Raw genomic sequence first — 25857 nt, forward strand, 5'->3', positions numbered from 1 at the left:
CTTAGTTAATACACTGGCATACTTAATTCTCTAAGATCTCCCACATTTGTTAACAGCAAAATATTTCACTGAAACATTGCTTTTTTCCTAGGGATTACACTGTCAGGCATCTTTTGCATGTTTTTATTAATGTTTTGTACTGTTTTTACATACTGGCATCTTTGGGGGAGAGGGACACAATACAAAATAATACAGACTGTGGCTTCAGACCTCACAAAACTATTTTATGAATCAAATTAAATAAAATTAGCTAAGTTAAACTAATTTTAGTGTCTGCACCATTTAATAATTCCAGTTAAAAACTGCAAAATGAGCTACTATAATTCTCAGTCCATATCTAGAAATCTACTTCTAATTCACTCACTTATTAATTGCTTATGCAGGCATTTTATTCTGGTCAAGGACACAGAGTCAATTTTTTTTCATGGTTATTGCTGATTGTTTTGAAAAATGTAACATCTCCATCAGTAGAGAAACTTGCAATTTGCTGGAATTTCAGTTAAAAAACCCCCAACAACCAAACAACAAAAACCAACAAACCAAACCAAACAAAAACCTTCTATGTCTTTTCCACTAATAGTTTTCATGGTATTCTGTAGTCTTTCCAAGATACATTAGTACATATGCCATCTAACTCACACCACAAGAACAAGTCCATCTGTTTAAACATACTACTTTTGTCACGCTAACTGTTATATGTTGGGGTTTTACTATTTAAAATGTTAAAACAATGCGCAAGTTGGGTTTGGGGTTTTTTTTAATATACATAGTAGTGTGTAGATATTACCTCTCCCACAATTTATTGAAAACCAAAGAAAATACACTATCTAATCCATACTACTGCAATTCATCTTTTTCCAAACAGTTGCAGCAACTATCTATATGTTGCTCTTTAAGATGCAGGCTAGACAGACTGAAAGAATAAAAAATGAGACATCTGCGGTAACTTAGCAAGTCAATAAGACGGAACTCAAAGTTTGTGTTTCTAGGACTAGATAAATGCTGCATTTATCACACACCATGTCCAAATGAGCCGTCAAATATGGAAATCAAACAGATTGGGTACTTAATATCACATTTTTCTATGTTTATCAAAATATTGTTTTGATTATATTTGCTTATGTTACCTTGCTGTAGCTCGATCATCCATATCAGTCTTGGATTTCTGAGGGGTCACCTGTTCTGATGAAAAGGCATCCCTGCAATAGGAATGGTGGAAACATATTGAAGGCAGAAGAACTTGGGGGTGTTGGTTGACGAGAAGCTTAACATGAGCCGGCAGTGTGTGCTCGCAGCCCAGAAAGCCAACCGTATCCTGGGCTGCATCAAAAGAAGTGTGACCAGCAGGTCAAAGGAGGTGATCCTGCCCCTCTACTCTGCTCTTGTGAGACCTCACTTGGAGTACTGCATACAGTTCTGGTGTCCTCAACATAAAAAGGACATGGAGTTGTTGGAGCGAGTCCAGAGGAGGACCACGAGGATGATAAGAGGGCTGGAGCACCTCCCGTGTGAAGACAGGCTGAGAGAGTTGGGGCTGTTCAGCCTGGAGAAGAGAAGGCTGCATGGAGACCTCATAGCAGCCTTCCAGTGTCTGACATGGGCCTATAAGGATGCTGGGGAGGGACTCTTCCTTAGAGACTGTAGTGGTAGCACAAGGGGTAATGGCTTCAAACTTCAACAGGGGAAGTTTAGATTAGATATAAGGAAGAAGTTCTTTACAGTGAGGGTGGTGAAGCACTGGAATGGGTTGCCCAGGGAGGTTGTGGATGCTCCATTCCTGGCGGTGTTCAAGGCCAGGTTGGACAGAGCCTTGGGCGACATGGTTTAGTGTGAGGTGTCCCTGTCCATAGCAGGGGGGTTGGAAGTAGATGATCTTAAGGTCCTTTCCAACCCTAAATATTCTATGATTCTATGATTCTATGAAGAAGATATTTGGAAACACATTATAACATTTAAGTGACTTATCATTGTAGATATTCTATTTCTTACATTTGTAACCACAATGAGTTTGGATTTTCTTTGAGAAACATTTTTCTGTTTTTTTCTTTAAATATAAGAAAGTTGGGGCTGTTCACCCTGGAGAAGAGAAGGCTGCATGGAGGTCTCATAGCAGCCTTCCAGTATCTGAATGGGGCCTACAAGGATGCCAGAGAGGGACTCTTCATCAGGGACTGTAGTGATAGGACAAGGGGGAATGGGTTCAAACTAAAACAGGGGAAGTTAAGATTAGATATAAGGAAGAAGTTCTTTACTGTGAGGGTGGTGAGGCACTGGAATAGGTTGCCCAAAGAAGTGGCAAATGCCCCATCCCTGCCAGTATTCAAGGCCAGGTTGGGCAGAGCCTTGGGCGACATGGTCTAGGGTGAGGTGTACCTGCCCACGGTAGGGGGGTTGGAACTAGATGATCTTAAGGTCCTTTCCAACCCAAACCATTCTATGATTCTATGATTCTATAATATATATCTATCACGTATATATAAGGAATGATATATGTATATAAAGAATATACATAAAGACCTATGTAATGTTTCAGTACACTAGATTGCTCCATTCACTGAGCCTTTTGAAAAATTAGAATTCCAAGACTAGCTGTTTTGCTAGTATGGATGTAGTAATGAAGTGGAGTTTCTTTACTGTTTCAAAATTATTTTGCTAATAAAGGAACTTTAAAATACTTTTCTACTAAATAGATTTTACTTATTCAGTAAAGACGAACATTTGACTTATTTAGCAATGTACTATTTCTTTAGAAACTAAATAAGTAATCAATTTCACTTTCCTACTTTTACTTATCCATGTAATCAGTCAGATTGCTCACTACAGGAATATTAGAATCATAAGAAATTGCAAGAATTTTAAGAAGGTGGCCAATAGATTTAGAAAGGAGAGTTACATGCTGCTGTAGAGAATCTTTTTACTAGGATGGCAACTAAAGCATGAGAAGTTGTGTAGCTGCCTTAATTATAAGCCATGAAATTACAGGTTGGTTAAGAAATCTTTTCTTAATTTAGACCATCTGAAATGTCTATTTAATTAATAAATTCATTTAATGAGTTTATTTTCTAAAATTAGAGCAACCTGTGCAGACACTCAAATAAGTTTAGAGTACTTTATGTCAATTCATCTTATGTCAATGCCTTCTATTACAAGTCTTTGTATGTGCACAGCTTTTTAATTTACCACTTTCTTTTTCTTCACATTGCTCACATACTTTTCCACTCTCTCCTTAGAGCATAGTTTAATATAAAGGGGTATTTGCATTAGCAACATATATAACTGTAGAACTAAACTTGTGAAGCAGTTTTTAATTTTTTATGCAGTTACAGTTGGTTTTTCAATTTGAATAAATATCCAGTGTTCTAAGCTAAGTGAAAATAATTACATTTCTTCAAGGAAGGAAGTCTTCTTCATACAATTCTGTGATACTGACTATAGAGGAACCCTCCCAGGTAAATTATACAGTCTTTGTATTATAAATAAATGCAAAATAATAATCCAAGTTTGTGCATGTAAGTGTGTTGCATTTATAAATCTACTAAGAAACAAAGTAAGCAAGACATACGTTGTTGGAGCCTCTGAATTTGCTGAAGTGGTCCTAGAGAGAGAAAAGAGTAAACATTTCAGAAGCCAAGTAGCAAAATGCTAGTATTGAAGCACTTGGCAAGAGCAATTAATTTTACTTTTTTGTCCTTCCAAGATGGTATTTTTCTTTGTTTATTAATGTGGAACATAACACTTTTAACTCAAGTAGCATAATACTGAATTTAATAATATTCTTTGTATGTTATTAAGACAATCATTCTTCAATTAACATTCTCCAGTCATTCACTCTGATCAATGGTGGGTTTCTTTCAGCACACAATTCACAACCAAAAAACTCAGTTACAGTGAGCTGCTTATATTTTTAGCTTCAATTGCAATTTCTTTTAAGTGTGCTGTAAAGTGTGCTTAATCAGCTTGGAACCGAGGCAAAGCACTTTAAAAGTTTACATGTCATGCTTCACTATAGAAGGCTAGGTCTCAGAATCAGAAAAGGTAAGTAAATATAAACGCTGACCAATCTCCTCTCCCCTAAACCTGTGATTGCTGAACTCACTTCTTGAGGATAGCAGAACAATCATCCATTCTCATATTTGAAGAAAAGACACAGCTCTTTGCTCCACCTGTCTTTAAGACTGATAGTGACCTTTAAAAACTGGTTATTAGCCTCTATGCATCTTTGTTTCCTGAATCTCACTGGCAAGTAAAGTCTAACAATTATTAGTTATAGTAACATTCACAGTTTGAAATTGCTTTCACATCTTCAAAGCACTTTAAAAAGATAAACAAATAAATCTTCTAATGCTCATCTCTGTTTAACCAACTGTGCTTGATGACGTCATTGCTAGATGATCCAGGAAGGGCCATGAAAGCTTCAGAATGACTATGCCCTGTATTTTGGTCTTCTCTGAACTGAGAGTAGAGGAGTAACTGAATTAATGCTGAGAAGGACACAGGAAAGCTGTTTGTTAGAAGCTGGGCAGATGCCATATAGAGGATGCATCCTATCCTATGCTTTCAAAATTACCACAATCATGATGAGGTATTGAAATGAAGCCAGATAAATTCATCACAGCAGACATAGTAAAAATATCTAATAAGCACTGACTTGAAAGAGAATTAACTTTAACATCTAGGAGCTATCTTTCTTTTGGGTGGTGAGTGAGTGAGTCTTGGCAAAACAGATGGACAATAGGACAATAGTAAGCACAGAATAAGAATAAAAATAATTGCTAAACTTGGTTTTAAGGATTCAGATTAAATCTTCCAGTGACAGAGATTCCATAAACTCCCTAGACAATGGTCTACCAAGGAATATACTTAACATGACAATGTATCTGTTCATTTTTGTTCCATTTAATTTGCATCACTGATTGCTTGAGACACGTTGCAAATTTCCCAGATTAAAACTGGGGAAGCACAAGGCCATGCTGCAGCCAATAGGGGACCTAAGCAAAGAATATAATGAAAGTTCATTCATGAGTGTTTTAAACCATCCATATTCTGTTTTTAGATGAAAGCATAAGAAACGTTCTCTGTTCTCTTTCTGATCTGCCAGAAAGCAACCAAGGCCAGGTTGGGTAGGGCTTTGAGCAATCTGGTCTAGTGTTCCTGTCTGTGGCAGGGGGGTTGGAAATAGATGATCCTAAGGTCCCTTCCAATCCAAACCATTTATCCTGGTTTTGGCTTGGATAGAGTTAATTTTCTTCCTAGTAGCTGGTACAGTGCTGTGTTTTGGCTTTAGTCTGAGAATAATGCTGATAACACACCAATGTTTAAACCACAACACAATTCTATGATTCTATTATCAGAAATGAACATTAAACATTCATCTGCAAGTAACTTTAGCTCGAGCTTTTCTTCTAAACTATTTCTTGGACACCTTTCTGGTTGCTGACTAAGCAGACCTTGTGGTTAACCCTGTGCCCACTGTTAACCAAAAGGGCACAGGATTAGCCCCTGGTTGTCAGACCACATGACACTGATAGATTCCTGCCCTTATGGCTAGTCACTCTATAGCAGATCTGTCTTGTGGAGAACTAACTGGAATAGTCCAGAGCAAAACCATGAAGAAAGCTTACAAGCTTTGTAGAAAAAATTTGGGAGCACTTACATAACTTCAAGTTACTGGCACTTCATATACACAGCCCTCAGTCAATGCTGGACATCAGGCTGCTAAGAGCCCATGCCATCTTGCTTATCAAACACAGTCCCTCAAAGAATTGCCTTCTTGGCTCACTTCCCAGATCAGCTTTAGCCAAGAATTAGGAAATAACTAGCAATCATCAGTACTTACCTTTTGGTTTCCACTGTTTCTGTCGTGGTCTTACTACTTGAAACTGGGGGAGGCATCCAAGATTGCCTGTCAGTGTTAAGAAACAATTTTTTTAGTATTAATTTAATGCTATGGGGCTGAACAGCACACTATGAATGTTAGAATGTCAAAAGTGATGTAGAAATATCTGGAAATTTTCTTAAATTATTAGTATTTTGAAATACTGCATGCAGACACTTCTTAGACCACTTTTTGGTTTTTTGGATTTTTTTCCCCAGACAACTGAATGAAATTGGAAATAATATAGCAATTTTAATTAATTTTGTAAAAAAAATGTGTTCTCTGACTCTAGGTGGTCTTACCTGCAGTCTGAATGGTACAAATAAATGGATCATTCATGTGAAGGACAGATAGAATGCACAAAGGGAAGAGTGTCAAGTATCAACCCAAGAAACACATTCAGGCTGGTATTAAAGGTCACATAAACATCACAAGCACTTTCACTTCTTTTTTTCTTTTTTTTTCTCAAAACTATTAATTCAGCAATTGTTTGTGAGGGAAAAGCAATTGCACCATAAACACTGCAGTTCAGTGATGGCTTTTCATATCTTCAAAGAGCCTGAAGAGAACTACTGGGCTGAAAACACCATAAACTTCCACCAAACAAGCAAAGCTGTCAATAGGAAAATGATGATATTTTAATTTCTACTTCCATAATTCTACCAATCACCATTTTTACACATGAAATATAGAAAAGAAAATCAAAAAAGGCAGAATTCATGCCTGGGAAGGATGCATAAAAATATAGCCATTGTCACCAGTACATTTTAACTCAAAAAAGTAGTTCTTTGTTCTAAACCCTGTTTTTATTCTTGCCCAAAGAAATCCAAATTTTTAAAGCTAGCTGTTCATCATATAGAAAACCATGCGGTTCATATGTACTGAAACAGCACAGGTTTAAGTTTGGCATCAGACATTTTGCAATTACAGTGAGCTACAATGCTTTAAATTTAGACATGGAAAAGACATACGGTAGCTGAGTTAAGGGCTGCAGCAAAGTGCCAGCATCTGTTGCTCTATGTTCACCATGCTCACAAAACTGGCTCTACAGAGATTACCTTGCAACACAGTACTCCCATGGAAAAAGCCAGAGCATGTAAAAGTTTAATTCTAGGAGCTTGCTGAGAAATAGGAGTATGCTGGAGGAGAAAGTTGGTAATGCTCTTTTTATGTAGTTGTGATATGCTACTGAAGTTTCATAGAGCGCTATATACTCTGTGGCAACCAAGCAATGGTGGTAACAAATACCTTTTTTTCTTGATTGGAGAAGTCGCAGCAGTGTTTGTGGGTCCTGCATTAGGAGTCCAAGATTGTCTGTTAAGGAAATATACTTAATTCTTAAATAATTGTATAATTGTGCATGAAAAAAAGTCAAAAAGTTATTGTCTTGTCCTGTGCAATTCTTAATGTAAGAGTAACAGAAGAATAGAGCTTTACAAACTATTTTATTGCACTTTGGCAAGAAAAAAAATATATACTATTTAAGTCTAACTTAAGTCTCACTTCAGAATTCATGGTAGGTCTATTAAACAGTCATCTCTAGACAAAATAAAATAAAATCCAATTTAGATGATGTTTCATGTGTCATCATCACCATGATTTACAACATAATGGTGCAAAATCATAATTCAAAAGAATAATCTCATTTGAACTTTAAATGCCAGGGATACTCATTTGCTCTTCAGAGTAATATCTCAGCACTTCACAAGATGACATTTAATTGCTGTGCTCAGCCCTCACTGGCATCTATATTCATTGTAATTTATTACTGATAGAGCAGGACTGACAGCCATACATTTGTCCCTTTACATTTAAAAGATCGTGTCTGAGCTTTTCTGACTTTCAATTTTTAAATAAAAATTTCAATTAGGTAAGAACTGTAAATTCTTAAGAATATAAATTTTTAGTGTGGTGTAGTCAGATATTTAAAGTGGCCATCTCTGCATCACAACAACTTTTTTAATAACATGTAAAAAAAAATGTGCTAGCTTATTTTAAACTAAAAATTGGTTTCAACTTGTTTTAAACAAAAGACTGACCTTCTGACAGAAGAAAAGCCTTCCACTGGAAAAATCAGTTAGCCTGTCTATCAAAAAACCATTTCTTATGTTTTGGTACTCAGGTTTTCCATTGGCGATGTTCAATGGCTTTTTCCACTGGAAACCTTAATTAGAATTCTTTAGTGTAGTCTTTCCTCAGCAATACCTGTTATATTTGGTAGAATTCATGCAGAGAAATGTAGAGCTCAAGAACATGCCCCCACTGAACTGTTTGCAAAACCTTCTTACTCTTTCTGGATTTTTTTATAAAATATTGTGTTTCTTAAACAATTGCTTGTTTATGAGTGAATGTGCAATCTGAAGTGGCCTCTCTCTTAATCTATGTGGAGAAATAGGCATTTTAAAGGAAAGTTCCTCTTCTTCTAAAGAAAATATCTGAGAGACATCAGGTCAATTGTCCTCCAAAAGATCCTTTTTCTCCTCACTAGCTATAAAAAGAGTCTGTGATAACCTAGATATAGAAGTCAGCATTTCAGATGTCAGGTGTTGAAATTAAGCCTACTATTCAGCCATATGCCATATAAATAATGTCTTTATATATTCTGGGCATGTCCATGTAATCAAAAATTATGATATTTTATAATACTTAGGTGATGATGCATCATAAATGATACCTGATAAGTTATAATACATAATACATAGATGATTAAGTTTCCAGATATCATACCTGTTGCTTTCCTTGTTATTCAGAGTTGGGGACTTATGTATTTTATCAGTATCACTTTTGCCTGGAATTCTGTCAGAAACACAGAAATTATTTATAACATACACTCTAGATATTAAAAAAAAGTAAAATAACCCACTTCTGATAATGTTAAATGATGGAGGTTTTTTTCCCTCTGTACAGATTAAAAATTGCCCAGTATTAAAATAAGTCTAGAACCGCATCTGAATTAATACAAATTTAGTTCATTAACATCTGAAGAGTCTAAGTAGCTCACTGAAAAAAAACTTGTTTAAAAGGTTATGTTCAAACACTAATTGATATACTGTATCAAGGCTCATTGTCGTTAAGTTGATTGCAACTTCTTTGAATTAGACCAGAATATGAGGAACAAAGCAATGTTCAGCCAAGTAGCACATAAACTATTCCCTTCCCCTCTCCCTCACCATCCCTTGAGACATGCAACAGTCTCATTTTCTTTACAGCTCTTCGAGATCAATGTGCTTTGACAACTCTTGTGTGAAATCCCCAACAAAGCATGGTAGTGACCTGCAGAAATAACATCTATCAATAAGTTAGATTATTTGTGCTTGAATTACTTTCATTAAGCCATGAAATTTACACTGAGAAACTACCACATGATTTTTCAAGCCCTTTATGGATTCTACAGCTGTTGTGTAAACCCCAAATTTTCACAGAAAGCACCACATAGCTACCATAGCTAAAGCAGCTTAAGCACTTATTTTATTTCAACTTTCTTCCCGTATATAGAATACCCTTTAATAAGAATAGTGGGACTCCAAAAAGCTCAAATATAAAGTGATGCACATTGAAATTGATTACAAATAGTAAGGTGAGGGGGTTATGTTAAATATTCGGTTACAAAAACTGATTTACATATAGAAATTTAAATAAATAAGTTTAAAACTTATTTACATATAGAAATTACTTAATTTTAGTTATCTCCATCTAGAATTGCAGACGTATCTCCAGAGAGGACGCCCTTAACACCGGAGCGGGGGGAAGCGCAGCGTCCAGGAACCTCAGTTCGGAGCGGCAAGAGCGACCGAGGGAGCCTCAAGTCCTCGACAGGACTTGCCCAGCACCCGGCAGCTCAGCTCACGCGAGCAGCTGACTCACAGGGGGCGGCGCCAGGAGGGACGGCACCAGCCCCCAGTGGGGAAAAACCCATCCCAGGGAGCGCGGCGAATAGGGCGTGGCGCGGCAGTTTGCGCGAGCAGCGAGCGGGATGGTGAGCACTCGCCTCAGGACCAGGTCTCGCTGTGGGAGCTCTGCTCTGGCTGCTCCGGCGGTGGCCAGCGTAGGCACCCAGACAGAGCCGGTGAGAGGGGAGGCTGCGGCGCAGACCTCGGAGTGTGGAGAGTACCTCGACTCGTCTCGTGAGGCGAGGGTGCACAATGGGCAGGGCTGCACTCGGTGCGCCCTGGTGGAGGTCCTCCTGCAGCAGGTGGCTGAGCTGCGGGAGGCTGTTCGAGAGCTAAAAGATGCCAGGGAAGCTGAGAGGAAGCTGGGCTGCTTGCTCCAGGCCCAAACTGTGCAGGGGCTGCAAACGTCCAGCATTGCTCATATAGGAAAGAAGGAGGGCAGCAACCCGGGAAGCTGGGAATTAGTAACGAGAAAAACTAACAAAAAAAGGAGGAAGAGGACAATTAACGACAAGGGGCTTCCTCCTAAATCTGATGTCCCCACCCAGAACCGCTTCGCGGTTCTGCAGGGGGCTAATGAGAAAGCACCCACCACACTTAATGAGCATCCTGCTGATGCACCAGTAAAGAGGATCACTACTGGTGCCTCCAGGAAAAAGCGGAGGGTCATAGTAGTAGGGGACTCTACTTTGAAAGGCACAGAGGCACCCATCTGCCGGCTTTATCCAGTCTCGACGGAGGTGTGTTGCCTGCCAGGGGCTCGGATCAGGGGTGTTGCTGAGAGGCTGCCTGCTCTAGTAAGTCCTGCTGACTATTACCCCCTTCTAGTGGTCCATGTGGGTGCTAGAGATATAGATAGCAGTAGCCTGGAGAACATTAAGAAGGACTACAGAGCCCTGGGAGAGGTGGTTAGGGGCTCTGGAGCTCAGACAGTTTTTTCATCGATTCTCCAGGACAAAGGGGGGGACCTTAAAAACGCTAGGCGCATTTGGCAGGTTAATAAATGGTTAGAATGGTGATGCCATAGCCAGGGGTTTGGCTATTTAGAACATTTGGGAGGCCAGGTCTACTGGAGGCTGGTGGAGCTGGTCTGACAAAGAAGGGGAAGAGCTGTTTTGGTAGGAGGCTTGCCAGGCTGGTCAAGAAAGCTTTAAACTAGATGTGTTGGGGGAGGGGAGCATTGATCCATCCCAACACTCCTGGTCAGTTGCCAGCACCTGTAATAAGTGCTTGGAGTGATGTAGAGATGTTCCAGCTGCCCCAGCCATTGAGTCGGCTGCATTTGGAGCTCGGCTAAGGTGCCTCTATACAAACGCCCGTAGTATGGGGAACAAGCAAGAGGAATTAGAGATGTGTGCAAGGCTACGGGAATATGATGTCATTGGTATCACAGAAACATGGTGGGATGGCTCCTATGACTGGAGTGTCGGAATGGAAGGTTACAGGCTGTTTAGAAAAGACAGGCCAGGCAGACGGGGAGAGGATGTTGCTATCTATGTCAGTGATAGGCTAGAGAGTATGGAACTCTGTCTGGGGACGGGTGATGAGTTAGAAGAGTGTTTGTGGGTCAGGATCAAAGGGAGAACAGCAATGGGGGACATTACGGTGGGGATCTGTTACAGGCCGCCTGCTCAAGAGGACTCTGTGGATGAAGCGCTCTACAGACAGATAGGAGCAGCCTCACGCTCGCAGGCCCTTGTCCTCATGGGGGACTTCAACCATCCTGACATCTGTTGGAGGGACGGTACGGCCCGGCACAAGCAATCCAGGAGGTTCCTCGATTGTGTGGAAGACAACTTCCTCTTTCAAGCAATAGAGGAGCCGACAAGGAGAGGTGCCATGCTGGACCTCATGCTCACCAACAGGGAGGGACTGGTTGGAAATGTGATGCTCCAGGGCAGCCTTGGCTGCAGTGATCATGAGATGGTTGAGTTTGAGATCCTCCGGACAGTGAGAAGAGCATGCAGCAAGCTCACTGCCCTGGACTTCAAGAAAGCAGACTTTGGCCTCTTCAGGAACCTCCTTAGTAAGGTTCCATGGGATATAGTCCTAGAGGGCAGGGGGCCCAAGACTGCTGGTCGATATTCAAGGATTACCTGCTACATGCTCAGGAGTGTTGCATCCCAACTAGAAGAAGGTGCAGCAAGAGGGCCAGGAGACCTCCATGGATGGACAAGGAGCTGCTGAGGAAACTTAGAGGGGAAAAAAGAAGCTTATAGAAGGTGGAAGCGAGGACAGGCGGCCTGGGAAGAATATAGGAGCATTGCCCGGGAAGCTAGGGACCAGGTTAGGAAGGCTAAGGCCCAGCTAGAATTAAGTTTGGCAAGGGATGTAAAAGATAACAGGAAAGGATTCTACAGGTATGTAGCAAACAAAAGACAGACTAGGGACAATGTGGGCCCTCTCCGGAAGCTATCGGGAGAACTGGCTACCATAGATTTGGAGAAGGCTGAGGTTCTTAATGACTTCTTTGCCTCAGTCTTCACTAGCAAATGCTCCGACCACACCACGAAAGTCTTGGAAAGCAAATGCAGGGACTGTGAAAATGAAGACCTTAGGCCCACTGTAGGAGAGATCAGGTTCGAGACCATCTTAAGAACCTGAACGTGCACAAGTCCATGGGACCTGATGAAATCCATCGACGGGTCCTGAAGGAGCTGGCGAATGAAGTTGCTAAACCACTGTCCATCATATTTGAAAAATCCTAGCAGTCAGGTGAAGTTCCTGATGACTGGAAGAAGGGTAATATAACCCCCATTTTCAAGAAGGGGAAGGTGGAAGACCCAGGAAACTACAGACCAGTCAGTCTCACCTCTGTGTCTGGCAAAATCTTGGAACAGTTTCTCCTGGAAAACATGCTAAGGCATATGAAAAACAACGAGGTGGTTGGTGACAGCCAACATGGCTTCACTAAGGGGAAATCCTGCCTGACCAATCTGGTGGCCTTCTATGATGGAGCCACGGAACTGATGGACAGGGGCAGAGCAGTTGATGTCATCTACCTGGACTTGTGCAAAGCGTTCGACACTGTCCCGCACGACATCCTTGTCTCTAAATTGGAGACACATCAATTTGATAGATGGACCACTCGGTGGATAAAAAACTGGCTCGATGGCTGCACGCAAAGAGTTGTGGTAAATGGCTCGATGTCCAGTTGGAAACCTGTAACGAGTGGTGTCCCTCAGGGATCGGTGTTGGGACCGGTCCTGTTCAACATCTTTGTCAGCGACATGGACAGTGGGATTGAGTGCGCCCTCAGCAAGTTTGCCGACAACACCAGGCTGTGTGGTTCGGTTGATATGCTGGAGGGAAGGGATGCCATCCAGAGGGACCTTGACACGCTTGTGAGGTGGGCTGATGCCAACCTTATGAAGTTTAACCAAGCCAAGTGTAAGGTCCTACACCTGGGTCAGGGCAATCCCAGGCACTGCTACAGGTTGGGTGGAGAAGAGATTCAGAGCAGCCCTGCAGAGAAGGACTTGGGGGTGTTGGTTGATGAGAAGCTTAACATGAGCCAGCAGTGTGTGCTTGCAGCCCAGAAAGCCAACCGTATCCTGGGCTGCATCAAAAGAAGCGTGACCAGCAGGTCAAAGGAGGTGATCCTGCCCCTCTACTCTGCTCTTGTGAGACCTCACTTGGAGTACTGCATACAGTTCTGGTGTCCTCAACATAAAAAGGACATGGCGCTGTTGGAGTGAGTCCAGAGGAGGGCCACAAGGATGATAAGGGGGCTGGACCACCTCCCGTATGAAGACAGGCTGAGAGAGTTGGGGCTGTTCAGCCTGGAGAAGAGAAGGCTGCATGGAGACCTCATAGCAGCCTTCCAGTGTCTGAAGGAGGCCTATAAGAATGCTGGGGAGGGACTCTTCCTTGGGGACTGTAGTGGTAGCACAAGGGGTAATGGCTTCAAACTTCAACAGGGGAAGTTTAGATTAGATATAAGGAAGAAGTTCTTTACAGTGAGGGTGGTGAAGCACTGGAATGGGTTGCCCAGGGAGGTTGTGGATGCTCCATTCCTGGCGGTGTTCAAGGCCAGGTTGGACAGAGCCTTGGGCGACATGGTTTAGTGCGAGGTGTCCCTGTCTATAGCAGGGGGGTTGGAAGTAGATGATCTTAAGGTCCTTTCCAACCCTAACTGTTCTATGATTCTATGATAAACTGAAGCTATACGTACAAAATAATTAATCCTAGAGCTATAATCTAACTTAATGTACAAAATATTTTATATCCCGCCTTCTGCCAAGTATTACAGAATAGTGTTGTATTTAATAGAAAGCCTTCAAGGGAGCTCTGGGACACAATTTTTACAAGCTTATGCTCTGTGCCTTTTTCAAATCTAATTTTAATTGGGCGAATAACTGTCTCATGTCACGGGCAGCTTGTGACTGTGACCGGCAGTTACAGTTACTCAAAAGATCACTAGAGGTCTCACTAAACTTGCTATAGCATTGCTGCGGATGCAAGCATCAGTGTTACTTCTAATTCACAGCTAACCGATGAGCCACCATTTCTTTCACGTTTCATTTTGTATTTTCAGAATTTCAGCACAGTGCTTTAAGCAGTTCTGTATTTGCTCATTTTAAAGACTTGAAGGGTCCATCTGGCGTCCTACTCCAGTGCTGCTTAATTTTAACAGAGGATTTGAAAAAAGTGAAAGAAATGTAAGTATAATGTTAACTTCTCCTTTTCAGCTTCTGATAAGCAGTGGTTGAAGAATAGCCTCTGCTTGCACCCAGAATGCTATTTCCAGCAGACACCTTTGGATCACTGATCCATTCACCCATCTAATGTTTTCCTGAACCAATTCAAATTTCTGGCATCCACAATATCCTGTGGTGGTGACTCCTACAATTAATCTATGTGTTAAGGGAAAAACAAATGTTCTGCTTTTTTTTCTTTTCTTGTTTTTTCTTTCTTTTTTTCTTTGTGGTTTTTTTTTTTTTGTTTGTTTTGTTTTGTTTTTTTAAATCATTACTTCAACATTTTATAGAGTATCTCCTCATTCTTAAAGTGTAACAAACAGAAAATATCCCTTCCTCACTCACTTTCCTAATATCACTCTTTTCCAAATCAAGGAACCTTTGTCTCTTCAGACATTCCATATATGAAAGATATTCCATCCCAGTCATCCTCCTCTTTCACCTTCCTTTTAATTTTTTTTCTGGTTCTCTTGTAGTTTCTTCACATAAGTGAAAGGCTGCATGCAGTGTTCAAGATGTACAAAACAGGTTCATGCCATGACTGAACAGTCATTTCAAAGGGTTAGATTATTAATAAAGAAGAGAATGAAAGTGTCTCCTTTGCTTCAGTTCCATCTCTTCAGATTTAATTGCTATAAATGCAGTTACGATTTATTCTTCCTGGAAGTGTAGTAGTATTTAGCGCTTAGAAAAATAGTAATGATATTTTCATTGTCACTATATTATTTTAATATTTCTCCCATCTTTTGCCAAATAGTTAGTTGTTAATGAGAGAAATGAAAGGATAAATTCTTCCTCCAGAAGGCTACCTGTGATTATCTGTACAATGCAATTGTTGTCTGAGTTATGATGTGTAGCTCTGCATGCCAGTACAAGCATATGTGCACCTACTGCCATCAAGCTATGGATTTCTGCTAGTAACTTAACAGTATTTGGTATTTTCTTGTGCTTACAGCCAGTAGTGCAATTGCATATAGTCATCTGCAATGTCTCTCCCAGATCTTTAATACTGAAAGTGATGTTTAAATTTTGTAGATATTGGGTTAAGCAAAATTCATATCAAACAATGCCATTTTTGAACATCAATATGGCAGCCTCCATATCAGATGCAGAAAACTGTACTTAATATGGCTCTTAGATATGTTTTCACTGTCACATTTACACATGCAATGAACTCAAAATTGCTCCTATACTCCTTAAACTTATTTTTTTTTTTTTACTTAGCATTTCAATGACTATTTTGCCATTTTGAAAACTAGCTATTGGAGAGACATTCATCCAGATAGATCCAGACTCTTTAAATCCTTGTCTTTTGGAATATTACAGTCATGGCCAAAAGACATGCACAGCAGAACTGTGGAATGATATTCCAATATCTAGCTTGAAAACAGGTAACTCCTAAAGGCCTTCTCCTAAAGAGAAGGAAGACTAACATTTTACAGCACATTAGCTAGACAAAAATAATCTTCCACATAGACAACATGACATACAATAATTCTCTGAGAGATCTCTAGTACCAAGGTAATTTTTCTCAAGAACTGTCACTAAAAGCAGTCCTTTAGACTTTATTCTACACCCCAGGAACGTGCTCCATTTTCAAGTCTATCTTTTAGTTTTGAACAGGAGAAAAAAAAAAAGAATGCTTCTTTTTCACACAGGCAACTAAACAATATAGTTCTGCAAACTTTACGCAAGCTTGGAGACTTCTGTACCATCGTTATGCTTGCCAGAAATAATTTTTAATGAAATAATGGAATTGTACCCAGTGGAGAACATCCTCCACAGAGGAAGCAGAAGTACCAAATTGGACCGCAGGCTGCAAAAAGGTGCTAAGAGAAAACACATCACCACACCCTGTAATGCATTAAGTTGCAAGTTTGAGGAGATACATCCATTACAGAAGTGCCTGCTGGCAATGGGTGTGCACAAATTAATCCTGGAATGGCTATATTCCACAGTTTTGAGAAGACCAGTAATGAGTGAGGAAAAATAAACTTCCTCATTGTGATCATTTCAAGGCAGAACCATCGTTATTCACTCAGTTTATGGACATATTCTGCATTAGTTATCAGAAGTGTATATTCACATCTATAATCCTCTTTCTTTGCGTTCTCTGTCATCTGTTGCACATTAAGAACCCTTTATGTTAGATATTTGTGTATATGAAAACACAAAGACAGCCAGCTTACAACCTAAAATAATTCAGACATCTTACTATCTCTGCATAAAACAAAAAAACATAGGTAGATAGATGGAGTACAAAAGGACAATGTGGTTCAGTGACACTCTAGAAACTGGAATTGTCTTATGACTTCTTAATTAGTAATTAGGGCTTCTATGTATGAAAATCAAGTCAATAAGAATGTGGATAAGAGTGACATAGCTGATATATTCTACTTGAATTTCCGAAAAGCTTCGTAGAAATTTGCTTTAAGGTCTCTTCAATAAAGTGATCTCCTATGTGGTAATAGAGAAGGTCCTTTCATGGATAAGTAACTACTTAAAAAGTAGGAAACAAGGGTTTGGAGTAAATGACAATTTTTCAGAGTGGAAGGAGGGATCTGTGTAAGACCCGTGTTTTTCCATATGTTCGCAAATTATCTGCAAAAGAAGGTGAGGTTGCTTGCCAGTGACACTAACTCATGGTAGGCAAAACAAATGCTGACTGTCAAGGCTTTCAGAAGTCATCTGCTAACATGTCAGATTACTAAAATGGCAGATGACATTCACTTTTCTTAGATGCCAAGAAAAGCAATTGATCTCTGAACCAGCTATTATCATTCAGGAAAGAAAAATGAAAGATCAATTCTCAACATCACTCAAAAGAGCAATTTCAATATTATGAAGTATGAGTGAAGGAATAGCAAATGAACCAGAAGCCATTGTTGTACCTGTCTATATACACGAGGTGTGTGCCCATCTTAAATGTCTGCATGGAGATTTGGACCCCCAAATCAAAAACACTAATATGGAAATAACAAGATACAGAGAAGGCCAGTAGGCAAATTGAAGTTATAGGATGGCTTCCTCATGAGGAGTGAACAAATACAGCAGGATTCATCTGCCTATAGAAGAATCAACGGAGGGATGATATCACACAGCTCCGTAGCCTATTTTGTTCCAGGCTTCTATGGAGAAGGTAAATTTTACATAACAGGTTTTCATTGTTTCTTACAACAGAAGTAAGGATCATCAAAAAAAATAACACAATGCTAAGATCCAACCAAACAAGTGCGCTTTTTCCACAGTGTGTGCTTAAGTGCTGCTACTAATAGCCTCAGCATGTTGTGGGTATTGGATGTTAATGTGGGCTGAATTTTGAAGACTTAACCCAGAAGGAATCTGCAAATACAAGCATGGTCATGTCTTAACAGAGGTCAAGGCTGAAGAGGACATTCAAATTAAGCACCTGTATGATAAGCACATGATTCTGATATTTGTACTGATCATGGTTTGAAGCGGCAGTAAGGATTTGCAAAGAACTAGGGGTTTAGCTGTGTTGTGCTGAACTATCAAAGAAAGGACTGTGATATACAGTTTGAAAGCAGGAAATGGGATGAGTGGTTATCATCGATGCAGAGATACTTACATTTATGAGGACAAGAATGCACATAAATTGGTACAGAAAAAGAGAGCTATATGTCAAAAGAACACTAATTCTCTAATCACATTTCCATTTGTCTCACTGATAATTCATGAAAAAAATCGTCTTCTACTTAGATGCTTCATAAATAAAATTTTAAAACCCCACTGATCTCATTCATGCTTTCATTTTTAAGACCTCTGCATAGGTATGAGAATATATATACAGAAAAAAGTCCTACCTGTCCAGGGTAGTATCAGACCTGTATCGTCCAAGTACAGCTTTCTGATCTTCCTTTTCATTCACAGCACTGCTATAAAAAAGATTAGAAATGCCACTTTGGTCACTGTTTTTATTAAACAACTCATTACCAATAAAACAATATACAGGTTGCAAATTAAGATATCATACATGATTTCAGACCATCAGGTGTCAACAGATCCAACCCTGCATGAATTGCAATGATCGACTTAACAATTATTGACATTGGAGTCAGAATAGACTAAAACCGAACAAAGCAAGCTTTTGTTATAAACAGGATATAGTAAAAGCATACTCAGTTTCCTTTGACAACATCATTAGAAAGGTGTGCAGTTTCTCTACTGTACCTGTGTAGGCTATCTTGAGATTTGTATTGATTAAGCACAGCCCTTCCATAGTTTTCATCAGCACTTCAAGCAAAAGAAAGACAGTGATTAGTTAAAATTTGAATATTAAAAATAGAAAATTGTTTCTTGGCAAAAGGTTTCTGTCCTCAATCATATTTCACAGCTGTCCACTACCACTGTAATCACACCAGCTACAGATCTCTGCATTAGATGATTTCAGACATTTTGGACTAAGAATAATCTCTTCCTATGTGCTGTTCATGGGCCAAATAATGAGGGCCTGCTCTCATGGGGGAGTTTTTACTGTAATGGAAGTCCTAGTTTGCATTAAAGTAAATTTCAACTGATCCTGGTTTAAGGTCCTTAAAAGAACTTGCCAAGATTTATAATCTTCATGCTTGTAAAAAGGAAATGCTAGATCTTAGTCTTGCAACTGAGATACATGAAATGTGGGATTTTTCGTGTAGAGCAGAAGCTTGGCATTTCATTAAATGCTCAGCACTCAAAAGTCCCAATGGAAAACATAGTGAAAGTCCAGCAAACTACTTCCAGAAGGCAATCAATACCTCATCAAGATAAGCAAATAATAGTTTTTTGATTAAATTCATGCAATTCCTGTTGAATCCATTTGTGAAAAAGTAGACACTCCAAGAAAATGTACATGGCATACTGAACTAAATACAGAAAAAATATATTTCATATCTTTCTTACTTTTCCTCTTCAGGCCTCTTCTTTATCCAGCTGTTATCTTGCAAAAGGGTCCGTCGTTTGTTACTATCATGAGTAGCTTGTTGTCTGCTTTTAATTGCAACAGACGGGCTCTTATTATCTACAAATGCAGAGAAACATGTCTTGAAAAGGAACATATGGAGTAACTTTGGAAACTTAATGTACTATTAGAAAGGCTGAATTATGTAAATGTTTAGTACAGTTTGACTCTTCAGCTATCACTCCTGTTTAGTGCAGACCATTTGCTTGAAAAGTTTGTGGCTTAGTCACTTCAACCTTGAAGGGACTGTAGAAGCCCAGTTTACCAAATTAAATTCAGTTTCATCCTTAATATGAAACAGCTTCATATATTTTTAATGTAAATAAATATCACAAATCTGATAAATGAATTACGAAATACATAGAGAACAATAATGCTAGGAAAGTCAAACTAATGAATACTGTTTCCTGAGGCATTGTTTGTGGGTTTTGCATTTGCAGATGTGTGACAGGATGCAAATTTCAAAGCAAAGCTAATCTTGAGATGATCACGTGGTTCTCCACCTACATCCACAGCCCAGTGTGTGTGGATTTTCGGGTTTCTTAAAAAGGTCATGCTCCTTCTGAAACTTTTTCCTCAGTGGCTGAATAAACAGTTTATTTTCTAACCAGCTACCTAGTTTTACTGAACTTTTAATTAAAAAATACCTTTGAGATCTATAACTTTCTGTCAAATTTAACTAAAATGGGTGTAGGGTTTCAAGTTATTGGGAGGAACTCCTATGCACACTCAAGCACTGTATGAACGTGGAAGCCTTATTTACGTTTGAAAACAACCTAAAATATCTTTGTCCAACAATGCTGATACTTAGTATGTTGAAGAACTATCAATACAAATTTAATATGATTTGTGAGAATATAACTTCCTCACTGTATTAGAAAGTTGATGTTTATCTCATATTCAGTGACTATTGTCCAATATCCTCAGTTCTTTCTCCCACCTAACTTTCATACCATCAACCTGTTTGAAGTGAGGGGGAATATTGTTAGAATCATAGAATCATAGAATCATAGAATAGTTAGGGTTGGAAAGGATCTTAAGATCACCGAGTTCCAACCCACCTGTCATGGGCAGGGACACCACACACTAAACCATGTCACCCAAGACTCCGTCCAACCTGGCCTTGAACACTGCCAGGGATGGAGCATTCACAACTTCCTTGGGCAACCTGTTCCAGTGCCTCACCACCCTCACAGTAAAGAACTTCTTCTTTGTCATGATGTTTTAACTTTGCCCTTTAAAATGGAAGCCTAGAAGTTGAGCCCAAATAGAAAATCCATTTTTGAATTGTGATATTTGCCCCAAAGCTTCCCAGAGAAAGAACTTGAAAAACTAAATGTGCAAAACCTTTGTCAATAACACCAATTAAACAACTAACTGAAGAAGAATACTGAGTTTCTTGGATTTTCCTTTAGAGACCTCCATGATTTTCTCCAAGAATTCCTCACTCCCTGAGCATCCACACAAAAGGAGTTTAACACCACCAGATTTTAGAAGATGTCACTATCTGGTGTTCAGTAAAGACATTTGACCATAAAGATTGTGTATAGACAGACCACACAGAAAACACATTCAGTCAGTATTAGATCATTTGTCAGAGCTGTGTTTCTGCTGTAATTTGTAAGAAAATGTAGTTCTTGGTTTTAATGTAAGAACTTCAGCTGTAGTGCTAACACGAAAAGATGACAAATAGCTACAGTGAGTGGAAGACCAAATCATAGTGAAGTAAAAAAAAAATCATTTTGGCTGACAATGGCCAAGACTGATTTTTTAAATACATTTTTCTCCTGAAAGCAAAACACTGCAGTACAAAGATAAAATTCAGTCTAAAAATGTATATCTGACTGTAACCCAAACTGTTTCTGCTCTTATCTGTTGCAATTCATTGCAGATATGTCCATACTGAAAATAAAAGGACAGTGAACAAATTAAAGGATTGGACTCCTCATTCATGTTTGCCTCGTTGCAAATGTTCTCTGGCTCTGTATTGGACTGAGCTGCTAGAGAAGTGACAAACATGTAAGAAACATGGCTGTGATAGCACGGACGTGTGTTTCTGTCTCTTGGCCCTAATGCCAATGTTTGGCTTTCTTTTATGAGCAGTATAGATGCAAAGATGAGATTTGTGAGAATGTGCTGACAACAACAGTAGATTAAGAACAAAAAGTCATCTATCCTTACTGCATGATTTCTGCATCAGTCTGTTCACTGCCAACTGACCTAGTTTTTCTCTTAAAAATATTTATTAAAATCTGACTTTAAAGACTTCAAAAAATGAAGACATCCCAGCCTCACTTGAATAGCTCCAATGGTTCATTAAAATATCTATTAACATAGGCAAACTGAAAAGAATAAGGACCTCCATTGGTTTAAACAATAGCATTGTTTCATAGTGACTGTCAAGAACTGAGATAGTTGTAATTAGCAAACAAGACTATCTTAAGTGCATTTGCTCTAAATATTTACTGTTTTGAATACAATGATAACACCAGCAATGATTGGGATATAATAGGAACTTGGAGGAGCCTATACAGAAAAAAACCACCAACTTTGCAACATTCAGCAATCAAGGATTTGAAAGAAAATCCAATAGCAAAAACTATACCTTCCCATTCTCATAAATATTTAGGTATTTTATATTTGGTACAATCATCTGCATTGGGGGAAAAAAAAAAGTTAATTCTGGAAAGTAGGAAAATATGTGAGTTCAAGTATATGCATTCCAGAGATAAAACTCTACAGTGATGGCAGCTAAAGGGGTGGAAATGACTCCAGCATGCCTTTCAAACTAATGGTTTTAGCAAAAGATGCTTTCAACTGTCTGCAATACATTTTAATCTGTGTTCTATTGTCAGGCATAACCTCCTCTGAGTCTTGAAGAAAAATTCTTCAATGACACAAACATAATAGAAGCATTTCTATATAATCAAGAAGTACTCAGTATATATCCAACTATTACAATTAAACTTGTGTGTGCAATATTGGCTTTTTTCCAGTAACATTTTAGGAAAACTATTATCTCTTACCCAAAAATCACTTGGATTTCACAGAAATTATGGCTTTCTTAATTGCTTAGTGCAATTAGGGAAATCTCCTATAAAGGCCGTAGCCAAGGAACATATATTGTGTTTTATTTTCAAGAAACATCACAAGCAATTTGCTAATGCATGAGGCCTTGGGTTTGCTGATGAGTACTCATTTCTGGTATAATGCATTGCCTCCCAAGTTTCAATTAAAAAATTAAATATAGATCTGATACAACAGTTCAGGTCACATGAGCAGAGGCAGATGGAGCTTATCCCCTTCTTATTTTGTCAATAAGAAGTTTACGTCCTTAGCATGATAGAGCCAAGCTGCTTCCCACCACGGCTGCACTCATTTTGCTGTATTTAGGTTTGGCATATCCCACCCAAATCAGGTCCTCATGTACCTCAAAACCTTTCAGTCTTTAAAAGTATTTTGCAGGTTCCAGGGAGATGGAAAATTTCATCACGTTTCCAGTTTGTTTCTGGCCGTTTCTCTGCACAGAAAGTGAACTCCAGCCCTCCTTAAGTTTTGTGCCTCAAAAGGAACAAAGAATCCTATCTGCCAGTGATTAAATAGCATTTCTCTCCCCTCCACCCATTCCAATTTTCCTTATTTTCTCCTAATTTTCCCTGAGTGAGACAATGGGATGATGCTAAGACCATCTGCCCATTGCCTTCCAAGCCGCCATGATCCTGTGGGATTTCCAAAGCAACCACAGGCCTTAGGGGAGGGAACCACCATCTTGCACTGCACTGCCTGGCTCCCCTGCTCCATCACACTACACTGCCCAGCGTGGTGCTTCAGCCTGAATCTCTGCCAGTGAAAGCTTACAAACACCACCGCTAGCTTTGTGGCTGAAACGGGTGCTGCTGTGAACCTGATAGCCAGCCTGTCACAGCTGAAGAGTGGTGGTGTGTCCTGTGAGGGAGCTGCACTATGGGCACGGCAATGCTTGGAAAGGAGGGAGGCCTTGCCTCAATCTCTAAGTACCCTAAAAGCAGAAAATAAAGGAGACTCAGTATTACCGCTTTGGTTAGGAGACTCTTTTCGTATGCTGAAAGCTGACATTTTGTTCAGAGGGGTGTCCTTCTGTGGGAATCTAAAAGAAAATATGAAAAAAAAAAGGAGAGTTGATGGTGAGATAAGGAATCAGCCACAGAGACAGTTTAAATTCATTTGCCACATTGATCACCTCCTTGTGCAAGTTTAGTCTGATGGTGGAATGACTTAGCACTAGCTGCCACCCGCTTTGAACTGAAACTTAGGCACAGTGGTGGCTTTTCTCTCCCTGGTGATGAGTGTGTGTGTCTCACTGCTCTGTTTTTCTGCCTGTCACACTGCCTCTCCCTCCTTTTCCTTGTCAGGAGCTCCTTCTCTGTGAACATGTGGGGTTGAAATAGCCTTCAGAGAGCAAGACAAAGTAATGAAGATTGGGGTGAGTTGATTAGCTTCGTGGGAAGATGGTATCAGCTTGTGGCTCCGAGCAGTCCCTCGAGCTCACATGGGCTCACACAGCTCCGCTGACAGGTCTCACAGCTTCAGTGGCCTGCAGCTAACACAGGGGTCCAGGACAGAGGTGGTTCTTCCGCACTGCAGCAGTTTTCAAGTCACTGACTTCTTCCCTTATCTCAGATCAGGTTAAAAACTGAGCCTCCAAGATGGGCTGATTTAAAAAAAAAATAAAATTAATAATTATTTGGGAATTGAGCCACTCAAGATTTCATGCTATGCTTTGAAGCTGGATTTTCAACATCAGCTTTCCTAGAGAAAGCATCAAGCAGAACATAATGACAAAAAAATTCCCCCTTAAGTAAAAAAAACAAAACCAAAACCAATCCTAACATTAAAGAATGTGGACAAACTGACCCTCTTAGCAAATGGATTCCTTTCTGAAAAGCAGCATTTTCTAAGAAAACAATGTTAAGCTGGAAAGCTCCCAACCAGCTCCACTGGTCAGGCAGCTAAAATTTATAGAAGCACTGGAAAACATATTTTGTGACAGAAGCAGTTATTAAAAGCGAGAAACAGTCCCAGTTCTCTCAATGACATAGTTGTCCTGCTTGTTTTGCAGATGTAGAGTGTATTGCTCACTCACCTAAAATAAAGTGGCTTGAGAGCCTGGAGCCTGTGGCTGTTTCTTTACTGATGGAAGGTGAAAAAGATGTTTAATTTTGGCAAAAGCTTAGCAAAAATACCAAAAGTAACACTGACAATAAACCATATAAAACTATATTTTAGACACAATGAATTGCACTTAGAACAGATTTTTCTTTTCTATTGCCAGGCAATTGCTAAAAAAGCTTATGATTACAAAGCAAAGAAAGTAGGAAACCAATATCTGGATGTAAACAAATACAGATCTTTCTAGAAAGTAAATATATAAATACAAAAATAATGCTGAAGTCCAAAAGTCTGCATATACCTTACCTAATTGTGAAATTCCAGATGTTTGTGAGAGTTTAAAATTCTGGTATTTTGATTGGAAGGCTCTGACCACACTCTTTTCTTTTAAACTAAGTTGTTCGTATCAAGCATGCATTGGCTCAGTGTGTGCAGAAAACATGTGACTGCTGGATCTTGTTTCCACCAAATAAAAGCATGCTCAGGGCTACGGTGAGCCTTATTTATTTTGCAGTAGGTCATAAAATATCTTTCAAAGTGACTGATATAAGGTTTTAAGCAGATATGCTCCGCACTTCCTAGAAACCATTCAGGTTGGTTATCAAGCTATCAGTTTTAAACACTAACCAATCTTGCTATAAATTTTCCTGAAGTGTCACAAGATGATAGAGAGGATTCTGATTTATTTATATTTTCAGCTTAGCAACAGCTGGACATCTGATACTGGCTTTTATTTCAGTCAATCCCAGGATAATACGAAGCTTGACATTTCAGAACGTTTCACAAGCAGCAAGTGCTGGCACTTCTTTATCTAGAGAAGAAGCAGTAGTTTGTATAGAAGGAATCGTTTTCTAATAAAAACTTTTAAAGCCATTTTCCAAGGGAACTGAATCATAGAACTTTGAAAATGGAGCCGCCTTTTGTGGAAATTAAACCAAATGTCATTCTAAGGCTTAGAAAATCTTGTTAAAAATACACGTTTCACAATTTAAATATTTCGCACTATAAATGAGAGGAAGCTGCTATGTAGACTTCATCTTATACTATAGGCTTCCTTTCCACAGATTCATGATGGAAACAATTTCTCACAGAACTGGCAAGGAGGTATCATACACCTTTGTTAAAAATAAACAAGAGAGCCTCAGACATTTGTTCTGAAATATAAACTATCACCAAAGTAAAAAGTCCATACAATTTGAGGCTTGTCTTTAAAATCTACAGAATAACTACAAATGTATTAATGACACAATTCCTGCTTGTATCCATGCATGTCAAAAGAAAGTC

The 25857-nt window shown here is 39.3% G+C and overlaps 1 protein-coding gene across 1 annotated transcript in view; it reads right to left on the reverse strand.

Annotated features, from left to right (window-relative positions):
* Positions 1 to 24964, reverse strand: part of SCEL (sciellin) — a 47824-nt gene extending 22860 nt beyond the window's left edge. Inside the window, exons 1-10 of the mRNA XM_030477571.1 lie at positions 24880 to 24964; positions 23478 to 23551; positions 19368 to 19485; positions 18657 to 18719; positions 18290 to 18361; positions 8603 to 8671; positions 7124 to 7189; positions 5837 to 5902; positions 3563 to 3595; positions 1128 to 1199 (exon numbers count right to left, since the gene is read on the reverse strand). Of these exons, the coding sequence (XP_030333431.1) occupies positions 1128 to 1199; positions 3563 to 3595; positions 5837 to 5902; positions 7124 to 7189; positions 8603 to 8671; positions 18290 to 18361; positions 18657 to 18719; positions 19368 to 19485; positions 23478 to 23520 (602 nt within the window). The 5' untranslated portion in view covers positions 23521 to 23551; positions 24880 to 24964. The remainder of the gene's footprint in view (positions 1 to 1127; positions 1200 to 3562; positions 3596 to 5836; positions 5903 to 7123; positions 7190 to 8602; positions 8672 to 18289; positions 18362 to 18656; positions 18720 to 19367; positions 19486 to 23477; positions 23552 to 24879) is intronic.
* Between the last annotated feature and the right edge of the window lie 893 nt (positions 24965 to 25857).

The sequence above is a fragment of the Strigops habroptila genome, chromosome 2, assembly GCF_004027225.2.
Source record: "Strigops habroptila isolate Jane chromosome 2, bStrHab1.2.pri, whole genome shotgun sequence".
In the NCBI taxonomy this organism is placed as follows: Eukaryota; Metazoa; Chordata; class Aves; order Psittaciformes; family Psittacidae; genus Strigops; species Strigops habroptila.